General features: G+C 46.6%; 1 protein-coding gene across 1 annotated transcript; it reads left to right on the forward strand.

The window, feature by feature from the left end:
- Positions 1-987: 987 nt before the first annotated feature.
- On the forward strand, positions 988-20,927 carry GCNA (germ cell nuclear acidic peptidase). The gene is made up of 12 exons (XM_042974648.1): positions 988-1,042; positions 2,341-2,395; positions 6,864-7,007; positions 7,833-7,879; positions 8,285-8,321; positions 9,621-9,703; positions 12,560-12,904; positions 14,124-14,214; positions 17,326-17,470; positions 18,695-18,833; positions 19,805-20,009; positions 20,322-20,927. Exons 1-12 carry the CDS (start codon positions 1,003-1,005, stop codon positions 20,566-20,568), a joined length of 1,578 nt encoding a protein of 525 aa, XP_042830582.1. The 5' UTR covers positions 988-1,002; the 3' UTR covers positions 20,569-20,927.
- The last annotated feature ends 2,008 nt before the right edge of the window (positions 20,928-22,935 follow it).

Raw genomic sequence — 22,935 nt, forward strand, 5'->3', positions numbered from 1 at the left:
CTCCTGGGATTGGGGGGGGGGGGGTGAGTGGAGGCCTTGATTCCCGATTGGTGCAAGATTGGCGGGAGCAGGGAGAGGTCTTGGCGGGTCCAAGACCTCTTGAGGTTGAGGGGCAGTGAGTGGCTGAGTGGGTGAGTCGAGGCATTGATGCCTCATTGCTGCAAGATTGGCGGGAGGGGGGAGGAGTCTGGGCCTGTTGCAAGACCTCCTGGGATTGAGTGGGGGGGTGAGTGGGTGAGTGGAGGCCTTGATGCCTGATTGGTGCAAGATTGGCGGGAGGGGGGAGGAGTCTGGGCCTGTTGCTGCAAGACCTCCTGGGAATGAGCGGGGAGGCTGGGCGGGTGAGTGGAGGCATTGATGCCTCATTGCTGCAAGACTGGCGGGAGGGGGGAGGAGTCTGGGCCTGTTGCAAGACCTCCTGGGATTGAGGGGGTTGTAGGTGGGTGAGTGGAAGCCTTGATGCCTGTTTGGTGCAAGATTGGCGGGAGTGGGGAGGAGTCTGGGCCTGTTGCAAGACCTCCTGGGATTGGGGGGGGGGGTGAGTAGGTGAGTGGAGGCCTCGATGCCTGATTGGTGCAAGATTGGTGGGAGCGGGGAGGGGTCTTGGCGGGTTGCAAGGCCTATTGGGGTTGAGGGGGCTGGGCGGGTGAGTGGAGGTGTCCATGCCTCATTGGTGCAAGATTGGGGAGGAGTGGGGAAGGGTATGGGCTTGATGCTGCAAGATCTCCTGGATTGGGGGGGTGAGTGGGTGAGTGGAGGCCTTGATGCCTGATTGGTGCAAGATTGGCGGGAGGGGGGAGGAGTCTGGGCCTGTTGCAAGACCTCCTGGGATTGAGGGGGAGGGGTGAGTGGAGGCCTTGATGCCTGATTGGTGCAAGATTGGCGGGAGGGGGGGAGGAGTCTTGGCGGTTTGCAAGACCTCTTGGGGTTGAGGGGGCTGGGCGGGTGAGTGGAGGCGTCCATGCCTCATTGGTGCAAGATTGGCGAGGAGGGGGGAGGGGTATGGGCTTGATGCTGCAATACCTCCTGGGATTGAGAGCGGGTAAGGCGTGGTGGGGTGGGGGGAACGAGTGGAGGTGTCAAGGTCTGATTGGTGCAAGACCGGCTGGGTGCAGAAGTGTTGGGGGAGGGGTCTGGGCTTGGTGTAAGAGCTGGGGGTGGGGGGGGGGGTGGAGGCAGGTGCGGGGGGTGGAGGCAGGTGGGGGGGCTGGTGGAGATGTTGATCTGATTGGTATAAGACTGGCGGGGAGGTGGAAGTGTTGGAGGAGTCTGGGCTTGTTGGTTTAAGACTTGAGGTTGGGCAGAATGTCGGGGTGGGGGCTAGTGGAGGTGTCCGGATCTGATTGGTGTAAGACTGGTGGGGGGGATGGAAGTGTTGCGGGAGGGGTCTGGGCCTGTTGGTGTAAGACCTCTTGGGGTTGAGAGGGGGAGTGGGGATGGAAGATGGGAGTGGAGATACCGAACTCTGATTGGTGTGAGGCTGGCTGGGGGTGGGAGGGGGGAGGAGCCTAGACCACCTGGGGATGAGAAGCAGGGAGTAGGAGGTGGAGGTAGTGGTGAGTGGAGGCTTTGGGAGGTTTGGGGGCCATATTGGTGCAAGACAGGCTGAGGCAGAAAGTGAGAATAGGGGGATCAGGGCATTGGGAGAAGGTGTAGAGCATTTGAGGGTGAGGGTGACCTGATCCGTGTAAGACCAGTGGAAGGTGGGGTACAGTAAGGGGGTAGGGAGGGTAGAGGTTGGATAGAGGTTTGTGTGGGGTGTGATGGCCTGGTCTGTGTAAGACTGGCTGGGAATAGGAGTAGAGAGGTGGAGGGATGGAAGAGGGTGGAGGGGTTGAAGCCTGATAGGTTCTTCTTGGGGCAGGAGGCAGGAGTAGGGAGAGTGCAAGTATGGGGAGAGTGGCCGGCCAGTTGGGATGTGGGGAGTGGGAATCCCTTTGAGGGAAGATGTCACTGGGCCAGGGACTGAATAGGAGTTAGTGCATGAGGGAGAAAATGTATCCTGGGACTAATGAATGAATGATTGTCCTTGAAAATGTGGGGGTTGAGGTAACTTAACATCAGAGGCTGGCATGTGCTTTGGGCTTTCTGAGTGATCTGCAAAAGAACCTTGGTGGGACAGGGTTCTTCTCTGATGGGGGGTGGGGTGGTATACCTTGTCTCTAGTTTTCTCCATCCAGGAAAAGTCTGCAACAAATTTAAATACATCTCATTTCACAGAGCAAAGTTTTAGCTTTAAATTAGGGTGAATAAGCTGCTCGAAGATAAATGCAGAATTGTAGAAATGTTTGTTCTGGGTTTTCGTTTTCTTTAAAAAGTATGTTTTTGTCTTGACTGTAGACATGGACATGTCGGAAGAAGTACCTGGCCAATCTAAGATTGAAGAAGATGATTGGTGAGACTGGAAAAATTCTCTTTTCTTTTTAGTCCTGCTGTGTTGGCAAAATGATTTTCTCAAAAAGTATATGTTTCTTTCATTTAGAGTCTGCAGGGTGTATAATTTGGTTAGTCATAAAAGGAGAATTGTGAAAAGGGGCCTTAGAATCATATGAGTCCAGCCTCTTACTCGATGTATGAATCCTCTATATAACACCTCTATTAGTGGCTAGGAGCATACTCCTCCATGAAGCAACACAGTGCATTGTTGAATATGCATAATTCCTAGAAAGTTCTTCATTCTAATGATTTTCAAATAAACATTTGAACGTAGATGTTAAAATTTATTCCACTTTTCATTATATTGCTTATATTTAAAGAAATGAAAATGTTAATGAGATACCATTTTTCGTATACCAGATTGGCAGAGATGTAAAAAAATTGATAATAACTGGAGTTGGCAAATTTGTCGGTGAACGGGCAATTTCATATAGCCATTGTGAGAATATAAATTGGTGCAACTTTTAACTGCCCATGTTCTTTGACCTAGTAATTCCACTCTTAGGACATTTTCTTTCCACGTTAGTACAATTTTATCTTATTTAATATATTAAATTATATATTAACTAATTTAACATATTAAATAAAATTGTACGCATACACACACCCATATACTTAAGTGCATAAACGTGGTTATATCCTACATTCTTTTTGTGTAGTTCACTCTTACTGTTTCTTGACTCCTTTTCCCCTTCTCCATGTCCCTTCTCCCTATAACTCATGTTTATTTAATTGTACACAGACATACACAGGCTGGTTTGGTCTTTGTTGAGTTCTGTGGAAGAAGGATGTATGACTTAATCTTAGCATACAGAGAAGTACAAGGATGTTCATCGCAGCACTGTTTGTATTAACACAAATTGGAAAGAGTTTAAATGACCTAAGGGAGTAGTTGAATAAATTATGGTTCCTCCAAAAAATGTGCAAAAGAACCGAACGTACTCCTAATGGAGAGATTTCTAAGATACATAATGTGAAACACTGTAAGCCATAGAAGAATCCATATAGCATAATATTTATTTTAAAAGATGTGTGCACTTGCCTTGTGCTGGTATGTGTTTATGTTTAAGAACTTTCCAGAAGAATAAATAAGACACATTGTTTATTCCTGGGGAGTGGGACTCTTGGAGGAATCAGGGACAAAGTGTTCCTCTTCCTTACTCCTGTTTCAGTGTTATCACTCACAAAAGTATCTGGTAAGCATTATAACGTGATAGTCATTAAAATGGAAGGGGGGATTAGAAAACAATGCAGCAAATACACATTGGAAAATACACATCTTAAGAAGTAATGAAAAGAACTGAATTCAATGTTATTTTCCTATTAAGTAGCAAATGAGAAATATTTAATCCTGTTACTGTAATGTTGCTGAACTATGTGCTGATCTAAACCTTTGGGAAGGATTATAAAACTATAAAATTGGTTGTACTTTTGATTAATTTGACTTTGGGGAATCAACTTTAGGAAGATCCAATTTATAAAAGGAATTAAATACACAAAGATCCTTGTAGAAGCATTCAATTAAAGAAAAAATGTGTGTTACCAAGAATACACCAGGTAAAATTCTAGCTCTTTCTAGGACCCTCAGTCACTTGACCCAAATAGTGCACAAGGGCAGATGGTTGGCATTAGTTCTCCTGCGAAGTAAAGAGGCAGTCTGGTTTATTAGTCAACCCCTTGCAAATTCGGTTAACAGGGTCATTGCTCTAGCTTTTGATGAAGAATTGACAGACCTGAGTTCTTGAACCTACAGATGTGAAGGCTGGATCCTGGACTTCTGGTTGGAGATTGCTTTTGAGGCTGGACAATAACTGACCAGTCTCTCTACCCACCCTCGCCGTGTGTCGAGACTATTACATTTCACTATCTGGGCACTGTATTTTCTTTAATGCAGACAACATTGTTAGTTTTTTGTGTGTTTGCTCCTACTTTGGGCTGGCTCTGTACCTTGTGTAACCTTCAACATAAGGTTCACGTAAATGGGTGTGTATACATAGTTTTTTAAATAGAGAAGATTATTCCTTCGTGAGATCTCCTAGGCAAAGTCTTTTAAAAACGAGGTTCCATAGGGGTGTGGGTGGGGGGATGTACAACAGTGAAAGGGATCCTTGCAACCACTTTTTGAGACTCATTCATTCTTTTATTCAGCAAAATAGTTGAGTCCTGACTATACTGAACAGTGTGTAACAGGTATGTGTCCAAATCCTTGCATGGTTTACTCTCTGGAATGGGAGATAGAAACATGTAAACAGGCAATTCCAATATAGCGTGATAAATGCTGTGATGGGGGACAAGTTCATGATCCTGCAGGAGGGCAGACATTATCTTGTTGAATTTTCGCAGTAGCCCTATGAGGCAAGGGGTTCTTTGACAGCTGAGGCCCAAGAGCTTTATTTACAGAAGTCTGGGTAAGAAGTGATGGTGGCTCAGAGTGGGGTGGTAATAGTAGAGCTGGAGAGATTGGAATGAACATAGGGTATGTGGTAGTTTATCAATTCTGAGAGGTTTTTCCACAGTTTTGAAATTGGGATGCATCCAAAGTACAAGGGAGGGTTTGGCCAGAGATAGTGATAGTGGTAGGAACATTGAGTTCATCGTTAACAATAGAGAATCGGGTGTAATTACAGATAGGACGATAGACTCATTGGTGGGAGGACAAGGCAATTCCTGTCTGATTGCTTCTATTTTCCCAGTGACTTATGAGAGAAGGTAATTGATACAGTGGAGGAGGTTCTGGCAGTTTGAAGGCAGAAGTGCTATAGAAATCCATAATGCAAGGGGTGAGGGACCGGTTTTCATTGATCACTCAGAGCCCAATTCGTAATCTCTGATGGCCACTGACTGTTGCTTTTTAGCGCAGGATTCTTTGTTAATACTACAACAAGAGGGGCGCCTTGGTGGCTCCATTGGTTATGCGTCTGACTTTGGCTCAGGTCACGATCTCACAGTTCATGAGTTCAAGCCCCGCGTTGGGCTCTGACAACTTAGAGGCTAGAGTCTGCTTCGGATTCTGTCTGTCTGTCTCTCTCTCAAAAAAATAAGTAGACATTAAAAAAAATTTTTTTTAAATACTACAACAAGATAGATGGGGAGAAATACCATATTTTATTAAAAAATTTTTTTGAAGTTTATTTTGAGAGAGAGAGGGAGCAGGGAGGAGCAGAGAGAGAGAGAATCCTAAGCAGGCTCTGCACTGTCAGTGTGGAGCCCAAAGCGGTGCTCAAACTCACAAACTGAGATCTGAGCTGAGGTCAGATGCTTAACCAACTGAGCCACCCAGGTGCCCTGGATCCTTTGAAGTTTTTGAAGGTTTTTGTTTAATGCATCTTCAAAGCTTCTAATGTGATTTCTTAGCCCTTTCATGATAGGATTCTGGTTAAGCCAACTGGCTTTTCCAAGGTGCATCTATTCTGCTTTGAAACACTGTCTAGGAACTTGTACTCCTGGTGGCAGACTATACTTGGAAAAGGTATCTAACAAAATTTGTCTCCTTTTTGACCACCTGTTTTCTTCTTAGCACTTTCTTCAGACTGCTTTTCCTGTCGGTTACCATCCCACGTGGAATTCGATGATTTGTCTTCAGGGATTAGAGTGGGGTTCTCTGTCATGTAACTTGTGGCATGTTTTCGATCCCTTCTTTCTTTTGTCTGACCCCTAATTGTGTGTTGTGTGTAACACAAAAGTATGTAAGAACAGAGTTGAAGCACGAATCACGTTTGAGTTTATATGGAGTGCTGTTTGTCGATAATAGGTTTCAAGAGAAACAAGGTCACGTTTTGGCCCATACCTGAGAAACCTTTTACTCAACAAGAGATTTCTTTACTAACATAAAAAAATTTTTTTTGAGGCCTACTACGAAGTCCAGTGTACAGTGATTGATAAATGAATAGGAAATTGAACCAAGGGTGTTGAGCCAGCATGTGTCTTGGAAGACTGAAAAACTTATGTAATCAGTCCCAACAGTCAACCTCAAGGCTAAAACAAAAGCCCTCAAGAAGTGGTGGTTAAGCTTGGGAAAAAAAATAGTTATAGAGAGTGAGGGAGACAGACCATAAGAGACTCTTAAATACAAAGAACAAACTGAGGGTTGATGGGGGGATGAGGGAGAAGGGAAAACGGGTGATGGGCACTGAGGAAGGCACTTGTGGGGATGAGCACTGGGTGTTGTATGGAAGCGATGAACCACAGGAATCTACCCCCCAAACCAAGGGCACACATTACACACTGTGTGTTAGCCAATTTGACAATAAATTATATTTAAAAGAATTAAAAGAAAAAAGTGGTTAAGCTTAACTTTCTCTGTGGAAAACCTTATAACTATCATGGCCCTTTTGGTTTTCTCTGTGTCACAACAACTAATAAGATTACCTGTGATCAGGTCCTAGAATGTAGCCTGGCTCCAGCACCAAAGTGATGTTTTATTGCAGGTGGATTGCAGATGAATGTCATGGAGGGATGTCCGGTCAGCTGCTGTCTGGAGAACTGAAGGATCTCAAGCCAGAACATGCTTTGGCATCGACTCAGGCATTACTGTGCAGCTGTAATGTGCCAGGCAGCCTGCCACAGGAGGGGTGAGAGGGGAGGTGTGGGTACGTGGGATGAGTATTGGGGCCTCTGGCACATTATTGGGGGGTAGAGAAGCGACAGGCCCCAACATCATGGTTCCCTGCAGAGAGAAGTTGCAGCCTTGAAATCACCCTTTGTTTGCTCCCCGAGAGCCAAAGCATAAGAGACTCTTAAAAAACTGAGAACTGAGGTTGATGGGGGGTGCGAGGGAGGGGTGGGTGGTTGATGGGTATTGAAGAGGGCATCTTTTGGGTTGAGCACTGGGTGTTGTATGGAAACCAATTTGATAATAAGTTTCATATATTAAAAAAAAAAAAAAAAAAGATGGCCATCAGCCTTGTCCACTTACCTAGATAGCAATCCCAATAAGTAGGCCCTCTTCAAGCACTAAAGCCCCAAAAGATGTCCTCCTTGCTCTTTTTTCCTTCTGATGTTTAATTGTAATCTCTTCATCCTTGAGTCCTTTCACCCATGGCCCCCTTTCTCAGAATTCACTTTTGTATCCTTATTTATTTATTTTTTTCACATCTTTAAATAGAAATCACTTGGCAGAAAATGGGCTTCTTGCAGGCAGCTAGTGGTGCTCAGCTAACATTCTTCCCCTATCTTTGATTCTGCGGTTAAAGGCTAAGCAGCCTGTTGCTTCTCATTTTTCTTCACCCCCCCCCCCCCCACTGTGATCCTGATTTCATAAGCCCTTACAACCTTTTTGCCTCTCAGGAACTAGAAGCTCTGATTTGTGGTTCTCTCCATTTGAGGTTTTGGCCATGCGGTTATGTATGATGAGGAGTAGCCTGCCTTTATAACCACGTGTATTTTCTTTTTTGCAGCTGCATCATTATTGTGGACTCAGACAGCGAAGAAGAATTGGAGCCCTGTAAGTAGAGTCCACTTGAAGCAGTAATTTCTGTTTCCAGGTGTAACTTAGCCACGCCTTTGTGGAGATGACTGAACTGATTTGGGACGTTTGGGGTGAGCTGGTCCTGGACTTGTCCCCACCAGGGCTCGCTCCAGATGGGTCAAATGGAGATTATTTCCCTGTTGTTAGGAGCAGGGACAGTTCTCTGTGCTGCTTTTCCAGTTTGCTTCCTTGACCTTTTTTCTTTAGGTTGTCCTTACTTTTATTTCCTCTCTATCTCCCATGAGGGGATATGAGTCTCCCATCCATTTTAACCAGCCCTAACTCCTGGACTTTGGTTTTAGGGAGTTAAAGATATGGGGTAACCAAATTTTTATCATGCTTCAGATGCTTCCTGACACCCTCTTTCTTTCTCTGATTTAGTTGTGACCAAAAAGAAGCAGCAGAAACAGAACATTAGGTGAGTAGGAAAAGGAGTGAAATTTAACAATTTTTTGAGGAATGATGCTGTGGGTAAGAAGATTTAAGAATAAACTTCACATGTCCTCTCAATACTGTGTTCAGGGTCACAGTGCGTCTTTGATCTCACCACCCGGTTGAATCTTAGATTCTTTATGCCAGGCCCATTATCTAATTGGTTAGTTTCTCCCTCAGCATGTCTATGTGATCTGCCCCCTCACTTTCAGTTGCCACTACACAGGCCCTTACCCGGTGAAGGGGTGTTGCCCAGGTGCCAGACTATAGGAGGTGATAGAAGAATATTACTGGAATAAATCCAAAATAGGATGCTTAGATAACAGAGGTTTCCACACTGACCACTTGAATGAACTGTAGTGGATTTACTGAAGTATGATTTTCATACAGCAAAAATCACACGTTTAGGTGTATAGTGTGATGAAATTTGATAACGTGTATGGTAGTGTAAACATTACCACTGTCAGAGGTTCAGGATATTTTTGTCACTGTTATTTACATTTTTAAAATTTTATTCTTTAATTTGTAAATTTTCATAATTTTCCAATATTTTTATTTATTTTCTTGACAGTGAGGGAGCTCGAGTGGGGGAGAGGCTCAGAGGGAGAGAGAGAATCTTAAGCAGGCTCCACACGCAGAGTGGAGCCCCACGCAGGGCTTGATCTCACGACCCTGGGATCATGACCTGAGCTGAAATCAGGAGTCGGATGCTTAACTGACTGAGCCACCCAGGTGCCCTAAGAAATCCAGAAAAGACTTTCAAGGAGGGAATAAACGAGATGGCAATGGCCCATCAACCTGGCAGCTTAAAATCGGTGACCATGGTGAAAGTGGATTAGCGGATTTATGTCTGCGACACGTGCAGGCAAATCCTCTGACAGGTGTTTTGAGTAATTTTCTCACCCTAAAGGTGTGTTAAGACTTCTCGTACACTGTTTGGAAAGTACAGAAAGATGGTGAATTTCAACCTTTTGGGAACTCTGACTGAAACACCAAAGGCAGCCGAGAACGAGGGCCCCACAGGGGTGCTCACCACCCACACCCTGGGTAGCACAGGGGTTCTGCCATGTTTGACTCCCGCCAGCCCATTTCACTCAGTATTTGACAAATGCCTCCTTTTGAAAAGAGGTTCCAAAGAAGGGGAACAACCGAGTTACTACAGGGACCAAAGCAAGAAAATGTTTCCAAGTGCTCCTGTGCATCATAGAGGAGTTGGAAGAGGCCATGGGAAGAAGACCGGGGCACTTAACGTTTCTCTTTTGTGTTTCCCTGTCTCCTCACTCAGCTGTGTGGTGATTGACTCAGACTCTGAGGATGAGTACTTCCGTGAGAACGTCAGAGCTCAGGCATATGAAATAAGCAGTGAAGGCAAGTGTACTAGTAACTGAGAAGGAGCTGAGCTCCGCAGCCCTCACGGTGTAGTGATTTCAGGATGCGTGTCAGCAGCATCCTATTCTGAATCACTTAGTAGCGAGTGCCTCCATTTCTTCCCTGTGTGTGCTAGATGTGGCCATGGCCAGAATTCCCCTCGCTCCCCGCCCTGGTGGATTTCCAAACACAGCAGCAACTGTTCTCTCTGCTTCAGACCTTGGGCACCCTCCTCCGTAGAGTTCTTGGCCTGCCAAGCATCAGGGAATCAGGGGCCAGGAAGTCAGGAACTGACACTAGGGAGGTGTGAAGGCCGCTCCGCTCCTCCACCTTCTGCTCTTTTCTGAACTCTTCCGTGTGTGAGAATGGCAGAGAGGGCAAGCGATGAGTGAGGGGCGTGGGCTCATTCTTTCTGGCCTGATGGAGACTAGGTGGGTGATGGTTCTGAGTCCGCCTACAGGGACTTCTCAGGGAAGAACCTTTGCTTTCTCCAGCTAGCTGTTCATCTTTGCCTTTCACTGTTCTCTTTGTTTTCTAGAGATTTCTGTTTTTCTCGGAGCCTGTTTCCCACAGCAGATCTTTGCCCCTTTGGATTCAGAGGCCTATTTATTTATGTATTTATTTACTATTGTTTAAATGTGTGTTTATTTATTTTTGAGAGAGACTGCGAGCAGGGGAGGGACAGAGAGAATCGCAAGCAGGCTTCGTGCTGCCAGCGCAGCACCTGATGCGGGGCTTGAACTCACGAACCGTGAGATCATGCCCTGAGCCAAAACCAAGAGTCAGAAACTTAACTGACTGAGCCACCCAGGCACCCCCAGAGGCCCTTTTAACCTTGCGGGAGGCATGGGGCTACACTCACAGTTCAGAACCTGTTCAGTGGGTGTGAAATGTAGGAAGGCCAGGAGCTTCTTAAGCATCAGGAACGGTATGGTACTTGATCCGTCTTTGCTTACTTCGAGGTATAGGGCATGATACATAGGCCTCTCCTTAAGTTACTGGCTATTTCTTTGGTAACCACCCAAGAGCTACCATTGGCCAAAGTTCCCTGGCTAACCTGGGATGTCAGAGCAGGGAGACGAGAGGGGGCTTGGAACTCTACACTCCTATTTTACTACCTGTCCCTTCTGATTTATTTTTCCCCTTCCTCTCCAGCTCTGGATGTGCCTGAGTGAGATGGGGGTCCAGGTGCAGCAGAGTAGGGGCTGTGACATGACAAGCCACTATCAAGGGCCAGGGGGAGCCCCAGGGGAAGTAGCTTTAGAGGTAGGGCATGAGTGACAGAGCCAGAAACCAATTCGTCACCACAGGCCGCCACTTGCTGACTCATTTAGTCAGAAGATCCCTATGTTTTTGAGGATAACCTTTGAAGTAAGGTTTTTCTGACCTTTCTGTTGGGTGGACCCTTCACTGTGGGCATTCATCCCAGTAATGGAGAGATGAGGAGGGCCCCGATAGGACTGTCTTTGTGTGTCTCTTTACTGTTCTTCACGTGCCCTTTCTTCCGTTACTGTAATGAATTTAGGTACTTTTACAGAAAAAGGAGCTTGACCACATATTTCTAAGATCACTTCTAACCTTTGTCAGTGTACAGTCATTTTTTTCGTAGATTGTCAGCAGTGTGTCCCTACTCTCTTTTTTGTTGTTGCTATTGTTGTTGCTTTGTTTTTTACTTTCAAGTGCAATTGGGAATTCTTTAAAATTTCTAAGAAGGATGACTGTTTACCATAGCAACACCCACTCCTTCCTCTTTATTGCATATCTGAAATTCTTTGGTAATTAAATGATAGAGGAGACTCTCAAATTACATGATCCCAAATCTGCAATTGTAGGATAAAGAGCTTTTGCACCACAAATATATTTTTGCATCTTGTCTATGCTGTAGTGTGTGTGTGTGTGTGTGTGTGTGTGTGTGTGTGTGTGTGTGTGTGTATAACATCTGGAATCCTAGAAACCTGGAAGTTGGGCTCTGAACAGACTCCAGAGAGCATGTGGTATTAGATATGCCATGCCTCATTTCCAGATGAAGGGACGCTCGGGGAGGGTGGGGACATTCCAAATGTTCCCAAGGTCTCTCAGTGCTGGCGTTAGGACTGAACCCTTCACACTTACATCAGTCGCTCTGAGAGCTTTGCATTTATGCACTAGTTAGAGCATTAAATTTTGTCTAACAATGGGAGCAAATTCCAGTACCATCTACTATCAGTGTAATTGCATAAAGTATAGAAAGCAAAAGTTCAGGGAGGATGTAATCTCAAGGACAATCCCTTAAATTATAGAGCTCGAACTTGGTAGGGAAAAAGCCCACTTTATTCTGATTTCTCTTGTTTTTCTGTAGAGCAGTGACAGCACACAAGTCTGCAGAGCTGTGTTTGGGAACCACCGAGCACCTGCAATGTGCTACATAGTGTGATTTGGAAAATTGCCACTAGACTTGGGTTGCTATTTTATCTGTCTCTGCTCTCAGTCAAGTAAAGAAGGGATAGAGGGAAAACAATCTAAAATAATGGATTCTTTATTTTTTTTTTTTACTTTAAGTTTATTTATTTTGGGGGGAGAGAGAGAACCAGGGAGAGGTAGAGAGAAGGAGAGGGAGTCCCAAGCAGGCCCTCAAGCGCAGAGCCCAACATGGGACTTGAATCCATGAACCCTGAGATCAGGACCTGAGCCGAAATGAAGAGACAGATCCTTATCCGACTGAGCCACCCAGGTGCCTCTAAAATAATCCATGCTTAACTGTGAGTCATAATGTCACAGCTTCCAGTTTGTTAAATTTGTGCTCAATAATCTAAAGTGGAGTGTGAAAGGGGGACAGAGGGAGTATATTTCTACATGATTGTGTCTTTTGAATTTCAGATGAGGTTCTATATGTGTCTTCTAACATTGGGAAGCCTGCCATCGATGAGCCTCCAATAGTTATTTCTGATGATGATAGTGATTTTGAGGGCCCCGTGATGATCATAGATGACGATTTGTGTGGTCAGGGCCAAAGCTCCTCAAATGAAAAAGAGATGGAGGCCTTTGATGTCTGCCAGCACAATTCATCTGCTGGTGTTGCTGAGCTGGGCAGTGGTGAAAATCTCTGCCCACCGCTAGGTGTTGCTGAGACTGAGGTGGAGATTCCAAATGAAGAGCCGGCACCTGTGGTGGAGCAACCAAGGAAAAGGAAGAGCAAAACCAAAAATATATGTGTGGTGCCCGGTAAGCCAGTTGAATCAAGTAGGCCTGTCCCACTGAACAAGCCCAGCACCGCCCCCCCCCCCCACCTGCCTGCAGTGTGCCAGCCATGCCTGCCATGCCCTTTCCCCTGGATATGTCTGTCTTGTGAGGTCTGCCTGTCCTGATCGCCGACCTTAAGCCATCTCAGCAGGTCCCTAGCGGCCAGGGGAGACAGCCATCCCGGTGAAAAGGATCTTTCTGGAAATGGGGGAGAAAGGCCCACGTCTTAGTATTTTACCATTCCCTCCAACTGGCATGCTTTCTCTTTGTGCTTTCTGGCCTGAGGATATAATCCCTTTTTTCTTGGGACCCAGCCCAGTGTTCAGTTCTTGTAGGGAACTGTAGGTCGGAGATGTTCCACCCTCCTGGATTCCCAAAGTTCTCAGACCCCTGTCTCTACTAGAGCACTTACCTGGCTGTCTTTTGTTGTGTTTTTGAGAAAGGTGGGTGCAGGTGAGCTATGGGGGGACAGAGAGAGAAGCAAGGCTCACCAGAAATGGAGCATGAGTTCACCCGATACAGGGCTTGAACTCACGAATTGTGAGATCATGACCTGAGCCACCCAGGCGCCCCACCGCCTCCAGCTGTCTTATAATATGTTTCTGAAACTGTTCCCCCAGTAGATGGTGAGCCTCTTGTGAAGACCTCTAGGAAAGACCCTAACTCATTTTGAAGTCTCTCCCAGGGTCTAGCCTGGTATTTGGCACATAATAGATGTTTAATACTTTCTTTTTTTTTTTTAATAACCAAATAAATGATACTCGTGATGGGGAAGTCTCTGGCTAGAGCAGTTAGCAGTATATGGGTGCTAGAAATCTTTCCATCTGGCTTGCGTATTGAGTGTTGGCGCTGCCTAGGATCCAGTCTTGCCCTTGGAACAAGTGTGGACAGCATTCCTTACACTGCGTGTGCCTCAGGTGCCCACACAATCTGACCTATAGCGGCGTGCTCATGTGGTCCCATTATAGTCCCTGGTACCTATGACAGAACCCTACCCAGCGTACACTCTGCTGGCAGCTCTGTGATTCCCATAGATAAAAATCTGTCACGCTGGCCAATGGACAGTATACAGGCTTTAGACCGTTTTCGTTTCTAGATGGTGCTCTGGGTGTGGCTGTGGGGCCTCCTCCTGGGTTTACCTTTCTGCCAGCTGCTTGCTGGGATCAATTTTCAGGGCGCAAACGAGCTATTCTCTTTTCAGCTGTTACAGCACCAAAAACACGTGGGCCTTCAAAGAGGTTTGCTTCTAAGAGGAAGCCCCATGCGGCAAAATGTGACAAAAGCCACACTGGGTACGTACTGTCCGTATCGGACTGAACGGGAATTGATTGGATAATTGTCACGTGTTAAGCAGTCCACTGGGCATGAGAGAGGGTCTTCAAGGGGATGAAAGAGTCTGGTGGTGGGGGGGACAGTGTGTCCATCCCTGAATTGGAAGAGCATAAGAGGGGGGAGGAGGAAAGGGAGGAGCAGCCCACTGCTCCACACCTCCCTTTGCCCCCACATCACCTCTGGCCTCTTGAGGTTTCCTTGGTCCTTAAACTCCGATCAAAAAATGATGTGTGGCCAAACCAGAATCTTTTTTTCAGGCTAAATACTGCTTCGTGGCCACCAGTTTACGCTAAACCAAAGCAAACACAGTGGAGATGGTGAGAAGGCAGAACTGACATGTTCTAATCCATTGATGTTGGAGGGCAGTTGTCTTCCAGATTTTTCTAGGGCTTGGGATGTGCCCAGTTGCTCCCACTACTGTTTTTATTCTTGCACATTTTGAAGGCGTCAACATTAGGGTGAAACTGCTTGTAGTTCCTTTCTTTTTATGAAGTTATAGGTAATTGAGCCTGAAAACAACAGGTCATTTGGACCAAGAACATATTAATACTTGAAGCAAAAAGCTAACAGGTTTTTTTCATTCAGATTCCCCCAACTTCTTACCTTTTCCCTTAAAAATAGGATGTTGTAAGCCTAATTTTCTTCATTCTTACTTGCATTCAGGAGTAATATATACTTATATCTGACTTCTCTTAACAAGACCAAGGATATGTCTGAAGCCTGTGTGTTTATTTTGTTTTAACTGTATTTTGGGCCAATAAATGCATCTTTAAAATTTTTTTTTTCTAAAATTTACTTATTTATCTCAAGAGAGCAAGAACAAGTAGGGGAGGGGTAGAGAGAGAGGGAGACACAGAATCTGAATCAGGCTCCAGGCTCTGAGCTGTCAGCACAGAGCACGATGCAGGGCTCGAACTCACGAACCGTGAGATCATGACCTGAGCTGAAGTTGGACGCTTACCCGACTGAGCCACCCAGGCACCCTGCCAATAAATGCATCTTATGGGAAGAGGAACGGTGTGTTGGGCACTGGGGCAACAGAGCACCTTGGCCCTGAACAGAGGCTCTCCTTGTTTCTGCACTTCCTGCCCGGTGAGGTAGCTATTGGAGTTTGGCGTGTTCTCTCTTAGGTGGATCCCCTTTCAGCAGAGTTTCTTTTGATATATATTTCAGCTGCTTTGCCTGTAGGGCCACGTGTGTTGGGTGGCTCCCAGGTTGCTTTGCTGTGGTGTGACGTAACAGAAGAAGGCATGTAAGCTGTCCCTTTGTGTCACTGTCCTCTGCATCATCCAAAGGAGGCCAGTCTGTTTGGACTCCTCACTGTTGCCTCGGTGCTTCCTGTTTCAGTCAGGAGGCTTCCTGTTGTGCTTAGCGTTTGTTCCTGTGTAGCTGGTCATGGTGTCTGATGTACCCATTTGGGGTCTCGTTGGTTGCTCTGATGTGGAGATTGTTCCATCTGTAGCAAAGTGACACAGGCGTTGTGGGGAAAGGTATGCTAAGCCACAGGGCCTGCTTGATGTGAGCGCTGATGCACATGGGGGTCACGTTCTCTACCGAGGTCTGCAGGTGGTTTAGGTTTTCATCTGCTACCTTTCCGGGTGCAGATTTGCTTTCAGAGCTGTCATTGGAGGCAGAAGTGTTAGTCACCAGGGGCAGGCTTTGGGGTGAGGATGCTTACTTTTAGCTGTCTTTGCCTCATTTGGTATTTCTTTCCTCTCCGTGCCCCAGCCACCCCACTGTGACATAAGGGGTTAATGAGTGTGCTACAAAATCTCAGTCTCAGGAGTTCTGTTGAGTTAGAAGCTCACTTAACCTGTGTCTGCTCTGGTTTTATGTGTCCAGCTCTGTGGGCTCATCTCTTTGGTCTTGTGGATTATTGTTGGCCAAGAGAAAAACACTTTAGTTTAAATAGCTGTTACAAGTGTGAGTCCTTTATGTGACTAGCACTATTCTTTGTGCATTTGAATTAGGCCTCGAAAGATGGGGCAGCAATAGTGGTCTAATGGGAAAACCATGAGATTTGGGCCAGAAGATTCAGCGTCTGGGAACTTTGGGCAGGTCACCTAACCTCTGACCTTCAGTTTCCTCATCTGTCAAGTGGAGATAGGAAGAAGAGCAATAGCTTCTTTGGGGAGTGGTGGCGAGGATCAAATAAGGTCATGCAAAAAAGAAGGTCTCCACAAATGGTAAAGCACTACACACATGGTTGTTCTCAGGAGAGGTAGAGATGTGCTCGTTCTAGCAGTCATGGGCACCTACGCTGTGCCAAGGCATGAACGAACTGTGGGAAATCACCGTTCCTGTGCAGAGAATGTTTAACTTTGCCCACTTTGACCAGAGTAGAAATGGTAGCTGGAACACAGATGTTGGGACCAGATTGACCTGGGCCTTGAATGCTAGGCCCAACAGTCAGTGAAAAGCCAGGGAGGGACATAATTGGAACATGGCCTAGAAAAAATGAACCTGAAGTGTGTGTGTGTGGTTCGACTAGAAGGAAAAGAGCCTGGAGGTTAGGAGCACAGAGGAATGCTGTAGTGGCAAGGCATCGAGGGGAAGAGGGGAACTTGAACTAGGCTCGTGACCGTGGGGTGGAAAGAAAGGTTGGATAGAAGAGATGATGTGAAGGAGATAGCGGTCTTTGTGCCTGTTGAATATATGGGGCAGGGGAGGAAATGAATTTTAAAATGTCTCTGAGGTCTTCAGCCTGCTATAACAGAAGTCAGGTAGTTAAACACATTGGGGGGGGGGCATACTCCCGTTAATCAGGTGGAAATTTGCATCAGGCGATGGTAAATTCGGAACTGGATCCCAGGAGAGAGATCAAGACTGCAGATACAGGTGTGAGATCACTCCAGTGGAGGTTGTAACCACAGACTTCACATCTCTGAGGATGCAAGCAGTGAGTAGGAAAAGTCTACAAATGGAACTTTGGGAAATGCTCTCCTATAAGGTAGTTAGAAGTAAGAGGGACCGGCAGGTTTTCGGAGTCTCTCCGGATATGACCTGTACGTATGCATTTCTGCTGTTTACTTCTTTAGCTATACAAAACTCAGTTGAATTTACCTTTGCAGGCATTCCGTGTGCGAAATACCTGGATGTTTCTTGCATGACGTGGAAAAGGCAAAGCAGTATTCTGGAAGGAAGTTCAAGAAAAATAAGGACAGCCTGGTTCAGGAAATGTACAGTCTGTTTAACAGATCTGTCTTTGACAAAAAGGTACAGTCGGTGAATAGACACTTAATGAGCACCTGTCATATGCGCAGTGCTCTTGGGTGCTGTGAGGTGTGCAGATGTGCTAGCTGTATATTTCCTGCCCTTGAGAGGTGTCAGTTTAGATGGGGAGATGATACATGCACACGTGAAAGAAACAGACAATGTTTGTGGGTAAAACTATATGGTACAGACTTGTTACCAGCACAGGACATCAGCAGAGGCAGAAAAATCACTGAGCACCTCAGTGGTGAGGAAATAAGATTGGCTGTGGAGTGGGGGGAGACTGAAGGATGTGGAGAGAGTGGCAGTGATGGGGGAAGAGGGCGTGTGTGAGGCATGTGTTGAGGCTTGACTATCTGGAAGAGAGGGTTTATGCTGAGGAAAAATGGGGAAGAGCTGTGTGACCTTGGGCAAGTTACCTCCCCCCTCCCTTGCCTCGGTTTTCTTGGTTTTCTCATCTGCAAAATGGGAGCAATAATAGCACCTGCTACTTCATAGAATTATGGTTGGGCCTAGGGAAGGTAATACACCTGGAGTACCTAGAACAGGGCCTATGACCTAGTAAGTGATACACGTCGGCCATCACTTGTTTTTGGTAGCGTAGCACTACATAACGGAGGGCCTTTGGAATCAGATTGGAGGGGGGCGCTGAAATTGAAATCAGCAGGCACCACCTCACAGGGACAGGATAGGACACAAAGCGTCTACTGAGGGAAACTAACCTGTCTGTAGTGTGGGGCCTGTACTGGATTGGAGAGAACCTGGAGGCAGAGAGACTCAGTGGTCATTAGGTTTTTCAGACTCTTATTATTGCTGCTGATGAAATTTCCTGCCGGTATAGTTTTCAGATCTTTCTAAGGCTCCCCAGCCTTTGGGTAGATCACTCCTGATGACTGGGGTGTTACCTCACGGGACCAAGGAGTAGACCAAGGTGCATGTACAATCTCACCTCACCACTTTTAGTACCCACAGGGTTCCATTCCTACCTCGGCGGGTTTGCACTTCTCTCCCTGACGCTTGTCCCCGTGCCGGGCAGCGCATATCTTGCTTTTGCGCACACTCAACAGCCTCCCTCAGGTCCTGATTGCCCGTCAGTTGTTCTCACCTGGGCTTCAGCCTGGCTTTGATTCTCCCCAGAACGTTTAGGCTTGCAAAACTCCTGAGCCAAGATCCTTTGGTCTGCTCGAAGCTGCTCTCTGACTTGCCTGCTTTGCTTTTTGTTCTCAGCTGCCAGAGAAAATCGATATCGGCTGGAATAAGAAGATGCTGAGAACTGCTGGCTTATGCACCACTGGCGAGACACAGTACCTGAAGAAGGAGCGTTACGCGAAGATCCAGATTTCTCTGAAAGTCTGCGACTCCGCAGGTGATGGCAGCCTTCTGACACAGGCCCATGAAGTTACTCTTAAGTCCTGGTGTTTTCTGGCAGCCTGTGTCACAGCTTCTCCTGCCATTCCTGGGTAGATAGGCCTACTACGAATGTCTTGCTCAGAAGACATTCTTAACGGATGTCTCCTCATTCCTGAGAATCCAACTTGGCCATCTTTCCATTAGGGTAACTTTCTCACTGCAGCTAGCTCCCTGCTAACTGAGGTTCAGGGTCCCCCGTAGCTAACCAATCAACCAGATTTTCATAATGACTCTCCTGTCATCATTCCTTTGCCCCCACCCAGGTGTAAGGCCTTGTCACCTCACCCTTCTCCCTGCTCCACTCAGTCTCCTACATACCACTGTGTCGCTTTTCCATAAAACACCTAGCTTTCCAGGCTGTCGCAGCCTGCCCCCCACTCTGCTCAGCCAGGCTTATCTCTAAGCATGCCGCCTCTAGCGTGTCCTATGCTTCAGCGAAACTTTCTTCACACTGCCTCTCAGAATGCACCACACACCTTCCTGGCCTTGTCCTTTGCATTTCTCACCGCACCTAGAATGGCCTTTCAAATTTGCAAAGCCAGTCAGTTGTTAGGGGCCCAGCTCAGAATCCCCCTTTTTCCGTGGAGCTTCTCCTGACCAAATCCCAAGGCCATAGCCACTGCTCCCCACCCCGTCCACTTAACGTAACCCAGGCCTTGACTGGGTGTATTTGTAGCAGCAGCATCCCCCAAAAAGAAGAGCATGCTGGAGCTGTCCTGAAAGGATTGTTGTCTCTGACATCAACAAAATCGGTTACGTAGGGGACAGATGTCCCTTTCAGAATCCCGGGAAGCTAACACTCATGACTGCCCATGTAGACTTGTAGCACATGGCTTTGTATGTGGTGGGGTTGAGAGTCTAGTGGGTAGCAGGCCAGAGGGAGTGGGTTTAAGTGCTCATGTTTCCTTTGCCTCCCTCTCTTCCAAGACCGCCTTCGGGATACTTTGATCCATGAAATCTGCCACGCGGCCTCCTGGCTGATTGATGGTGTTCGTGATTCTCATGGCGACTCATGGAAGTTTTATGCCAAAAAATCGAACCTGGTGCACCCAGAGCTGCCCCTGGTCACCCGTTGCCATAACTACAAGATTAACTACAAGATTCATTATGAATGCACTCAGTGCAAAGCCAGGTGAGACCCTTTGCCTCTCAGACTTTCCTCTGTTCTGTTTCTGCTATGACTTCCAGCTGGCTCTCTGTGATTTTGTTGGTAAGTATGTGGCCAGCCGGCTGGACGAGTGAAACATCTCTACTCCTTTCTGTGTCTTCCTCCTCCATTCTCTTCTACTTTGAGCTGACCTCTGGCTGCTGCTGCTGCTTGGTACCCCACTCTCTGAGAAGCCAGGCAAAAAGTCTTGCTTTGGGCCAGTGCCAGCAGCTCGGAGAACATGCTGAGGTACAGTGACTGATTCCCTTACTGCATGATGTCTCTTTTCCTCCTTAGAGTCGGCCGCTACACCAAATCATTGAACACCGACCGCTTTATCTGTGCCAAGTGCAAGGGGACTCTGGTCATGCTGCCGCTAACTCGTAAGGATGGGACCCCCATTGCGCCCCATGTGAGACCATTTGCCAAGTATGTGCAGGAGAATTATAGATTGGTTAAGCAGTCAGCGGAAGGACTAAGCCATGGCGATGTGATGAGACAGCTCAGCAAGGATTATGCCCTTAAGCACAAGCGAAATCCTTAAGGTTATCTGAGAGTATACTTGTGCGAGCTGAGTCCTCCACTGCTAAGAAGTTTTAGAAAACATTTGTTTCTGCAATGAATACTAGGATTTAAGTGCGTTTTTATAGCTTCATACTGTAGTGATGATTGTTCTTAACTAAGGATTCTGTTGGTAACCATTCTGTGCCTTTGACAGTACTCAGAAGCCCTTTGGGTCCACCTTGGGTGTTACTTAGACTCCATAGTTCAAAATACAGTAAGAGACGCACAGAGTTTTAAGATTAAGACATAGAACAAGATATAATAAGAGAAACCCATAGTGTTAAGACGTAGAATAAGATATAGTAAGAAAAACCCATAGTGTTAAGACCATAGTTTTAAGATTAAGATGTAGAGGGGCGCCTGGGTGACTCAGTCGGTTGAGCATCCGACTTCGGCTCAGGTCATGATCTCACGGTTTGTGAGTTTGAGGCCTGTGTCAGGCTCTGTGCTGACAGCTCAAAGCCTGGAGCCTGCTTCGGATTCTGTGTCTCCCTCTCTCTTTATCCCTCACCTGCTTGCATGCTCTGTCTCTTTCTCAAAAATAAATACATTAAAAAATATTTTAAAAAAGATTGAGATGTAGAATAAGATACACTAAGAGAAACCCATAGTGTTAAGACCATAGTTTTAAGATTAAGATGTAGAACACATACAGTAAGAGAAACATAGTTTTAAGATGTAGAACAAAATGCAATAAGAGAAATGCTTGTTCAAGAGTGGCAGGTTGAGAAAAGGAGAATGGCGCTGGGAAGTGAACCAGATTCAAAGGTGGCCCTCCAAAACCCGGGCTGCTGGCAGGTGGAACCTGTTATACCTACTTAGAAATAAGAGACAAACATGTCTCATGAATTGAGTTGTTCTTGATGTTGAATAAAGCCATGTAAGCCAGTGTAGCTGTTCATAAGATTAGAAAAATAAATAAACTGTTTTCTGCAATTCACTTGTTAACCGAGTCTATTCATTGACAGCCTGACAGCACAGAACAAACTGTCAGGTCTTTTGTCCAAGACCCTGGACATATGAAGCTCTCCACAGTGTGTCTGGAAGAGCACTCTCCATTCTGGTTTTTCTCTATGACTTTTGTGACTGCCCGTAAGCACTTCAGCAGCCCTCCCACTCCTGGGAGGCATCCAGGGTACAGACTGGGGCCAAGATTGCATTCATTTCCTATTGCTGCCATGGCAAATGACCACAAGCTTAGTGACTTCAGACAACACAAATGTATTCTCTTACAGCTCTGGAGGTCATAAATCTGGTGCTTGGGATACTCAGGTACCCCAGGCTCAGTCAGTTAAGCGTCCGACTTTGGCTCAGGTCATGATCTTGTGGTCTGTGAGTTTGAGTCCCGTGTTGGGCTCTGTGCTGACAGCTCAGAGCCTGGAGCCTGGTTCGGATTCTATGTCTCCCTCTCTCTCTGCCCCCACCCCACCTTGCCCATGCTCTGTCTCTCTCAAAAATAAATAAACATTAAAAAAAATCTGGTGCCAACCTCACTGGACCGAAATCCAGGTGTGGGCAGGGCTTGGTTTCTCTCTGGAGGCACTGGGGTTTGGGGATCCATTTCCTTGTCTTTTCCAACTTCTAGAGGGCACCTGTGTTGTTTGGTTTGTGCCCCCCCCTTCCATCCTCCAAGCCAACAACATTTCTCTCTCTCTGTCTCCCTCTCCCTCCCTCCCCTTCTTCCTTTTTTTCACTTTGAAGGACCCTTGTGATGACATGGGGCCCACATAGATGATCCAAGAGAATCTACTTTTTATAAGGTCAGCTTATTAGCAACCTTTTTGTCATGTAAGGTAACATACAAGTTCTGGGGATTTGAGGGTGGACACCTCTGGGACCCATCCGTCAGACCCCCACAAACATCTTTATTAGTCTAGCATCACTGATATTTTTTATGGGCAGGATGTGTTCTGTCCTTTTCCTTCCTTCCATCCTTCCTTCATTTTGCGGATGCGCGCACTCAAGGCTAACCACACATCTAAGGGACTGGGTGCGTGTGCAGGGTGACATGAGCTTCCCTGGCTAAATCCCAGGGTCCCTCCCTGCTGATCCCGCTTCCATCCAGGTCTGCAGTCTCAGCAAAGGCCCAGCTGATGAGCGAAACTGGATCGTGGCACATTGGTGGCTTAATTAGGGGGAACTGACAGTGCAGCTGTTCCACCCTCGAGGGTCCTAACTCTGTAGGCTTGCCACCTACCCTTCTGGGGAGCCCTGGTCATTTCCTGTACTCACATCCACCTCAGCGATTGCCCACCCGTGCCTCTGGGTGGCTTATGTGCAAATGACTGTCCTCAAGTCCTCCAACCTTGGTGCTTTTCGTCCAGCCCCATGTCACTATCCAAGAAAA

Source organism: Panthera tigris, chromosome X, assembly GCF_018350195.1.
Source record: "Panthera tigris isolate Pti1 chromosome X, P.tigris_Pti1_mat1.1, whole genome shotgun sequence".
Taxonomy (NCBI): Eukaryota; Metazoa; Chordata; class Mammalia; order Carnivora; family Felidae; genus Panthera; species Panthera tigris.

Excerpts from the sequence above, each read along its gene's own strand:
- GCNA (XM_042974648.1), top strand. The coding sequence starts at position 1,003 with ATGGGCTTGATGCTGCAATACCTCCTGGGATTGAGAGCGG. Across the intron at positions 1,043-2,340 it reads CCTCCTGGGATTGAGAGCGG|ACATGGACATGTCGGAAGAA; the intron begins GTAAGGCGTGGT and ends TCTTGACTGTAG. Across the intron at positions 9,704-12,559 it reads ATATGAAATAAGCAGTGAAG|ATGAGGTTCTATATGTGTCT; the intron begins GCAAGTGTACTA and ends TTTGAATTTCAG.